General features: G+C 44.1%; 1 protein-coding gene across 1 annotated transcript; it reads left to right on the forward strand.

Annotated features, from left to right (window-relative positions):
• The first annotated feature begins 310 nt into the window (after positions 1–310).
• On the forward strand, positions 311–7,856 carry slc35e3 (solute carrier family 35 member E3). Its single transcript, XM_070992025.1, has 8 exons — positions 311–545; positions 1,755–2,214; positions 3,132–3,242; positions 3,373–3,432; positions 3,822–3,920; positions 5,044–5,126; positions 5,743–5,827; positions 5,934–7,856. Exons 2-8 carry the CDS (start codon positions 1,813–1,815, stop codon positions 6,033–6,035), a joined length of 942 nt encoding a protein of 313 aa, XP_070848126.1. The 5' UTR covers positions 311–545; positions 1,755–1,812; the 3' UTR covers positions 6,036–7,856.
• The last annotated feature ends 919 nt before the right edge of the window (positions 7,857–8,775 follow it).

An 8,775-nucleotide genomic window follows, 5' to 3' on the forward strand; every position in this document is an offset into this window, starting at 1 on the left:
CCACGCATCTCTAAAACGTTTAGGAGCTCAGAAAAACAGCCTGTTTTCAGCTTTGTGGCTATGCATTTTCCAGATATAGATAAGATATCACTGTAAGTCATGACTTTGCATTTGCCTACTCATTACTTTATTTTCTCATACATCCTTTTCGTGTGTTTTCCTGGGTTTAGCTGACAGAGTTTTCAGTATGGAGTCAGTCATCTGTCCCTAGATGATCTCTGCTCTGTGCCCTCCAGTCCGCTGGTGGCCGCTGTTGCTCAACACACGCACGTTAAACGGCATTAAACACAGAGGAAACAGGAACACACAGGACAGTTTTTAACCAGCAATCACGGATCCATCCAGCAGGATTGCAGGGAGGAAAACCACCAGTGGTGCAGCGGGGATTCCTCACTGCAAAGGCCGGGAGTGGAACTTCGACTGCCGGCGAGAGACGCGCGGTCAGCCCGGTAACTCGCGGCGTGTTTGTGTTGTCGGAGGGAGACAGGCAGTAAAAGACACGGAGGGAAGAAGCGGGGAGACAGATGGGAAGATGGAGACCCCAGGTAAACTTTTCTTATTGCGTGGCAGAATGGGAGACAAACGGACAGACAGACAGACAGACAGACAGACAGACAGACTCCAGCAGTTAATCCGGTCTGAGTAAAATGAACTGATTTTACATCTGTGTGTTCAGACTGTCTTCAAACTATGAAAGCCGTGTTTAACTAATAGCAGCACACATCGTTTAATCTGTAATTTGTGTAAACCGGCATCGGTTAGACTTTGGGCAGTGACTGTGTGTCGAAGCCAGTCCGTTCACAGCATCACGCCGAACTTCATTTAAAAAACACCTATTTTACCGACAACCGTTACAAAGCGAAACTCTTCTCTTATCCGTGTTATTAAAGTTATTAACTGGATTGATGAAAGCAGTGGTGGAGAATAATTATTTTTATTTACTAAAGTACTAAATTAAAGTATAAAGTTTAGGTATTTGTCTTTTACATGACTATTACCATTTTTATGCTAGGCTACTTTTTCTGCGCAGCGTCTCAGCTACACTTTAGGCTGCTGTAAATCACTTTTTACTCGACATTGTGACAACTTTTCAAGTTTTAAATACAATAAAAATATCGTCAGCAATCTTTGGTCAGACTGTCAAACGTAAAACTGCCCATTTCAGTGTTAAACTAGGCTGTATTATCATTTTCCACTCCCATTCATTCATATGTAAGTTATGTTAGCTTTAAGCTTTTTCATGTTAGCCCTGGTGGAGATGAAGCTAAACATAAATCTGGGAGTAAAATGTACTTTTCTCTCAATGAAGTAAAAGTATAAGGTTCCATAAAACAGAACACTTGCAATGCAGTACTTGAGTAAATGTGCTTTCCATAAAGTACTTAAAGTAAGCCTAACCTCCACCAGCTGTAACATGAAGAGTAAGTCATTGTAAATATCATTAGAACAATATTGTGTAATACTAAAGCTGTAGTTCTGCTCCTGTACAATGAATCCTTTTTACTTCTGGTATTTTACTACATTTAAAAAACTGTACTTGCTCATAAATAAGATTCTGAATGCATGACTTTTACTTCGTATTGCTTCTTTTACTTAAGTCCTGCGACCCTTTTGGTTGTCTTAAACAGCACAATGACTGATCTTTTACAGCTTCTGTTTGTGTAACGTAATGAAAGATGTTGGAGCACTTGCATCATCCTCTTTAATATGGCTGAACTTCCAGACTCTAACTTTCACTTGCTCTCTTCTTGCAGTGTGATCAGTTAAACGAAGCTCGGCTGGGATGAACTAAGCGAAGAAGCTTTCAGAACGATGGCTGAGATGCTGTTTGGGTTATCAGCCAACAGGCGCATCGTCGCCGGCCTGCTGGTCAACCTGCTGTCCTCCATCTGCATTGTCTTCATCAACAAGTGGATCTACGTACACTACGGCTTCCCCAACATGACCCTGACCCTCGTTCACTTCGTGGTCACCTGGCTGGGACTCTACATCTGCCACAAACGGGACATTTTTGCCCCCAAAAGCCTCCCGGTTCGCAGGATCGCGTGGCTGGCTCTGAGCTTCTGCGGCTTCGTGGCCTTCACCAACCTTTCCCTGCAGAACAACTCAATAGGAACGTACCAGCTGGCGAAAGCCATGACCACACCCGTCATCATCCTCATCCAGACCACATACTATAAGAAGAGCTTCTCCACAAAGATTAAACTGACGCTGGTAAGGAAGGTTTAAGTATTCCTCTCTTAACAGGAGTCGCTGTGACCACAGCTTTCTGGAGTTCTGCTACTGAAACTCGACAGTCAATGAAAAAGTTTCTTGTGTCGGGTCATGTTTGGCCTAAAGAGGTTTATTAAGTGTACAAAACGTACAAAACATGTACAAAAACATACAGCACACCATAAATAAACAGTGAAAAACCTGCATACACGGGAAAAAAGCAACATAAAACCACAACAACCAAAAAGCAGCATTACATCCATCCAGAAAAGACAGAAAAACGTGTGTTTCTTTCACGTAAGGATGCTGTGGTTCACGTCCATCCACCATCCGCTTTAACAGCGCTGTGTCCATCAGCAGTCCTCCATCCTGAGCGTCTCCAGGTCAGGAGAGAGAACCACTTTGACGCTAAGTGAACTCTCTACAGGAGAAAGTTCACGAGTGTCTTCCAGATGTTCACAAGTGTCTGATCATTGCCTTTAATGCTTCCTCTCATGTGGTAGCACATTAAAGAACTCTTTGGACCACAGAGTAGCAGCAGGAGGCTTTCACTGAATGCATTTTCTTTCCAAAAGCAGTGATTTGAACTTGGTCTAAAGATTCGTGTCCCTCAGTCTTTCACCAGAAAAGCTCGTGTTGATGTCGTCCTCAGTGGATTTAATTCGTCTTCAGTGCAGTTTGTTAAGAAATGCCAGCACTGTAAACACACGACTTCCTGGAGTTGTCCTGTGAGGTGAACGCTTGCAAGTTGTCAACCATTACTGTGAACGTTATGACAAAGTGTTGGCTTGTGTTCACTGACTTCCTCTTTACCAACGCTGTGTGCAGCTTGTTAATAAATACACGAAAACATCCTGTTTTGTGTCCCTAGAAGTTCTGGTGTTGTGCCGTCATGTCCTCTACCTGTCTGTCTCCAGGTGCCCATCACGTTAGGCGTGATACTGAACTCGTACTACGACGTGCGGTTCAACCTGCTGGGCACGGTGTTTGCCACGCTGGGAGTTCTGGTGACATCGCTTTACCAAGTGGTGAGTAAATGACACGAAGCGTCTCTGAGACGGACAGATGGACGGACACAGTGGTTTCTGTGATTGGACAGGAGTTAACGTGAATGTCTCTCTCTCCCTGTGTGTCTCACTGCCCGTCTCCCTCTCTCAGTGGGTGGGGGCTAAACAACATGAGCTCCAGGTGAACTCCATGCAGCTTCTGTACTATCAGGTATGACTCAGCACCGGCGCAGAGCTGGTAGTATCACTGTGGCAGCACTTGGCTTCAGCAGGACACGATGACGTTATACTAAATGGCTCTTGATAGTTTATCAGTTTGTTTTCCTCTCCCACACGGCTGCACGCCGCACGCTGCCTTAAGCATGTTCATGCTGGCAGCAGCTTGTGGGTGAAGCTGTTTATGACTAACAGACTGGTCTGGACTCGATTTGAGACTTTTGACTTGGATCCCTTTCGCTTGAAACGTTTTGCTTTTGTCCTGGGACTCGATTTGAGACTTTCATTTGAGACTTGTTGGCCCTGACTCTGGACTTGTTGATTGTCATGTTAAAAATGGCGTCATTGGCTCTGATAATGTTGACACGGTGACTGTCCCATCAGGCTCCTCTGTCGTCGGCCTTCCTGCTCTGCATCATCCCTCTGTTTGAGCCTCTGACTGGAGACGGAGGAATATTTGGACCCTGGTCTCTGCCTGCTCTGGTCAGTCAAAAATCTGATTATTGTATAAGTATTGTTCTGACTGTGTATAAATTAAACTCTTGGACTCGGTCAACACTTTGTAAACTAAGAAATTAGCTGTTTGCAAACTAGCGAGATGCTAAATTGGGTTGCACCAATCAAACATAAGAAATGTCTTTGCTAGGGCTGTCAGTTTAACGCATTAATTAGATTAATTAATTACGCTGCAAATTAACGCGCTATAAAAATTAGCGCAATTAATCATGAGTGGCAAGTCAGTGCGCAAGCATTTTAAATTTGGCCCTTTGAGTGACCCGTAGGCTGCAGTGGCAGGTTAGCAGGGTGACAACAGACATGGATGCGACACCAGAGAGCGAGGCAAGCCTACGTGGACCTTTGAACGGCAAGTTTATTTATGAAAAGAACAAAGACGGGACTATTAACAAGAACGCAGTGATTTGTACCTTGTGTAAAAAAGAATTTTCCTCTCACCGTAGCAGCTCCAGCCTGAATTATCATTTAAACGCTAAACATGTAGTTGCTGCTACTGCCGCTAGTGCTACCGTGAGCTCACTCCGCCAACCCACACTTGCTGAGTTAGGAAAACGAATGAGCAAAGCCACGACAGAAAAACTGACAAACTCAATCGCAAAGTGGGTTGCTGCTGATTGCAGGCCGATTTCAATCGTGGAAGACGAGGGCCTAAAAGGCGTTTCAGATAGCGTCATCTGAATTTCATTTATGAAGCACACTTCACCAATAAAAATGTGGATATCAGATCTTCTCTTCTTGGTGTATTCAATTGATTAGTCATGCACTACAATTTTGTAATGTCCTAGAATTCAAATTCTTTATTTGGGGACCTTTAGCAGATATGAGATTAAAATGCGATTAATTAGATTAATTAATTACAAATCCTGTAATTAATTAGATTAATTTTTTTAATCGCCTGACAGCACTAGTCTTTGCTAGAAAAGCATTTAGTAATCTGTCGATCGAGCGTCCCACTTTAATTTATTTGGCCCAAAATTTCCACTTTGAACTTCCCAACAGCTGGTGCAACCAGTCGCAGGCTTTTATTGTGAAAATCCTCATTTTGTACGTTGTCATGTTGGGGTGACAGTGTTGTCCTCTTGTTGCCTAGGTGACAGTGCTGTTTTCGGGTGTGGTGGCGTTCCTGGTCAACCTGTCCATCTACTGGATCATCGGAAACACCTCAGCTGTCACGTATCCTCAGATGAAGACCCCCCAGAGGTCCCAGACCTCTGGAGACCTGAGGGGTGTTTCAGGGTTCAAGGGGTCAAGGAGAGGTTTTACAGGTCTGCAAGGATCCAGGTTCTTTAGGACTTGTTGGGGTTTAAAGACTTTGTTTGGTTTGGAGGGATTTTTGAGGAGATTTCAGGTGTTCTTGGAAAGACTTGAAGGTTTTGTAAGGAGCTTTTTGATCTTTTTAATGGATCTCAAAACAACCTGAGGAGGTCTTCGCTCTTCTCTCTGAGGATATTAAGGGGTTTGAGGCCAGTTTCTGGTGTTTTAATGGGGTCTTTGAGGAGGTCTTTGAGGAGGTTTTAGGGCTTTGTGAAGAGCTGTCTGGTTTTGCTGAAAGGCTTCCAGAACCTCTTGAGGAGGTCTTCGGTCTCCTTGTGGAGGTTTCTGGGAGTTCTGAGGGGTTTCTGGTCTGTTTTAGGTCATGTTAGTGTTCTTGAGGAGGTCTCAGGCTGTCTTAAAAGGTTTTTATTATGAAGGGTTCCTGCAGGTCTTTAGAAAATGCTTCTAGATCTTCGGTTTATCTGTTTTCTGTGGATTTCGTATGCGTTGCTCTTCTCCTGACTCTGGTCCACAGATACAACATGTTTGGTCATTTTAAATTCTGCATCACTCTGATTGGAGGATACGTGCTCTTCCATGACCCCCTGTCATTCAACCAGGTGAGTCTTCCTGTGCTGCTCTGACGACTCAAACCAGCAACCTTCTGGCTCCAGTCCCACAGCTCTTCTCTCTGCCTGTCCCTCTGTCCTCCTGTCTGTCTCTCAGGCCTTGGGGATCCTCTGTACTCTGGCCGGCATCCTGTCTTACACTCATTTCAAGTTGATGGAACAGGAGGAGGGGAAGAGCCGCCTGGCTCAAAGACCATAGGCTGACTCATCTGTCAGTCAGCGGCATGGACAGATGTGATTGGCTGCAGAGAAATCTTTTATATACAGATTTTGTTTTACGAGTATTTTTGTAGCAGAGTAAAGACTTTCCCCGAGGTTCCCTGAAGGACTCAGTCTGTACGAGGCGTCGACACACCCTCTGCTCTTCACGCTCTTCACGCTGACGTCGATGCATTTAAGAGAATCTGAAGCTCATCGCACTGGCAGAGGGATTTTGGTCTGGACCGCACTTTGACTGGACTTTACCGGCTGCTGTAATGAAAATCAAATGTTCAGTTCATGAAACTACAAACCAGAAAAATCAGACCGTAACTTCTTTGCTTTGTTGAAAGCCGGTGGAATAACATGCACAGCTCTCTTCAAACTGCCTTTACACAGACAGAAGCAGGACGTGGAGTCCAGCTTCGTCTCTCCCCTGAACTCCCGGCTGTTTGTGGCGTGTTTGTGTGGACGGGCTGGACGACCTTTGGTACACTCTGTGGTTTCCAGGTCAGCAGTCAAAAGAAAACCGCCGTGTCATGTCGACTCAGGCTGGGCAGAGGTGAAGGACACTCTGGTGAAGATAGAGGACAGTCTGTCAGCCTGCAGTGACAAAGCTTATTGGATTGTTTGAGCAGGTCGTGTGTAGCTGCGGTTTGTGGACTCTGAACAGTCCAGAAACACCTTCCATCAGGTACTACCTACGAGGGATTTGTCATTTCATGAAATGTGTTTGCTTTAAAGTGACAGTTGCTTTATATTTTTTAATAACTGCTTGGCTGCAGCATTCAGAGCATCCACACGTAGAAAGTAACGGACCATCCGCTGAATTACGCTTTGGCCACTTCGGGACCTCGACACTGTCTTAGAACGATAGTCCAGCTGTTCTCAAGCGGTCCACATAAAGATTTCAACGCTCGCCAACCAGTCGGCCAGCGTGAAACACACTTTTGAGCCTGATTACAAATGACACTTTCAGTCAGACGCTAATAACTTATGATGAGTAACCTGGTGAGGCATTATTATCACTGCAGAGAGGCACAGCAGGCTAACCGCTAACATGCTAACATGCTCATGCTGGCAGCGTTTACTTCTCACCAACATTTGCTACTTTTTCATTTCTCATTTCATTCAATAAAGAGTTGCTGAAGATAGAAAAATGATCTATAAGCTAACAGGACAAAACAGTTTATTCAAAATCTGTGTTTGCACCATCGACTCTTAACTGTAAAGCAGTTTATACTCAGACAGGACGAGCTTCAATAAAACCTGACGGAGCCTTTAAACAGAGACGTTTCCTGATAAACAAACAAACAAACAAACAGCAGCAGTGTTGGTTCACAGTCATTCATGTTGCCAATGATTTGAATAAGTTTTTTACTTTAAAGGTCTAAAACATTTAGCCTCTAGTTTCAGGCTACTCTTCGTCCGCTCAGTGTTAGTTTAATATGTTATATTTTATTTGTTAGTTTTATTTTTTATTTGTGGATGTTTTGACATCTTTGCGCCCTCCTTGCTGTGATTTACTGATTTCTGTGTTTGCTCTTTTTCTTTTCTATGGAGCCGTTTCAGGGGCATACCTCCAGGAGTCGGTGTGATCTGTTGTTTTTGTGATATTTAAAACATGTAAACTACAGTCAGACATGTTGCTGCTGAGTTAAAACCCCAGTCGTGATGTCTGTGATGTACTGCAGCCTCGCCTCGTGAAGCCTGACTGCAGGGATTCAAACAGTCGCTTTGCAGCGTTCACTGCTCTCACTTCACTTTACTGTGCTGAACAAACTGTACTCAGTCTGCTGAATAAAGAATTATTTAGTGATGTTACTGCTGGTGTCTCTGCTGATTGACAGTTTCCATGGATACACACACGCAGTGATGGAAGAAGTATTTAAAAACTGTCCATTACAGGTGAAGGTCCTGCATTCCAAATCATAAGTAAAAGTACCACAACTACAAGAACCACTTTACTACTTTATATACACACAGTTACTAGATTAGTCCAGTGGTTCCCAACCTGTGGGTCGGGCCCCTCTGAAGAGTCACCGGGTGAATCTGAGGGGTCGTCAGATGATCGATGGGAGAGAAAAGAAGGGAAAAAAGCTCTGATATACAATCTGAAGTCAGTGTTTTCTACTTTAATCAGATTTTTGTGAAAGTTTTGCCTCTTTGGGCCTCAAACAGTTATTTAAATGAATTCATGGGAGAAGTTTGGAGGGACCACTGTGAGTCAAACTGTAAGAGTCACACGTCAGTAACCTTCTGCAGCTGCCTGTCACACAGAACGTGAACATGGCTTCGTTTATTAGAAACACACCTAAAGGAGTTTTCTGTGAACGGCTCCTCTGTGAGGCTCTGCTGCGGCTCTGAGGCAAGCTTTCACGCCAACCGAATGTGTGTGTGTGTGTGTGTGTGTATCGTCCACTGTGTCAATAAAGCTACAACAGCAGCCCTTGTTCTCTCTCTCTCTCTCTCTCTCTCACACACACACACACACACACACACACACAGAGAGTAGCCATGCTGGGAGGGAATTTCAGGTGAATAAGTGAGTTGGACAGACTATGTTTAGAAATATCTGGAGTCTCCAGAGGAGGAAAATCTGAGAGCTGTTTTAAAACGACTTCACAAAGACTCGTTCTGTTTAATATGTTTGAATTTCATTTACGCGACATGTGTTAAGAATGGTTTGATTTAGCTCTTTAATGAACGAGATCAGTGTCACAGCTTAGTTATTTAAAGGT

The sequence above is a fragment of the Chaetodon trifascialis genome, chromosome 22 (assembly GCF_039877785.1).
Source record: "Chaetodon trifascialis isolate fChaTrf1 chromosome 22, fChaTrf1.hap1, whole genome shotgun sequence".
NCBI classification, from domain to species: Eukaryota; Metazoa; Chordata; class Actinopteri; order Chaetodontiformes; family Chaetodontidae; genus Chaetodon; species Chaetodon trifascialis.

Bases quoted from the DNA above. Each gene is read 5' to 3' on its own strand.
- slc35e3 (XM_070992025.1), top strand. From the start codon at position 1,813: ATGGCTGAGATGCTGTTTGGGTTATCAGCCAACAGGCGCATCGTCGCC. The intron at 3,243-3,372 runs GTGAGTAAATGA...TCCCTCTCTCAG, and splicing joins TGACATCGCTTTACCAAGTG to TGGGTGGGGGCTAAACAACA. The intron at 3,921-5,043 runs GTCAGTCAAAAA...CTTGTTGCCTAG, and splicing joins CCTGGTCTCTGCCTGCTCTG to GTGACAGTGCTGTTTTCGGG.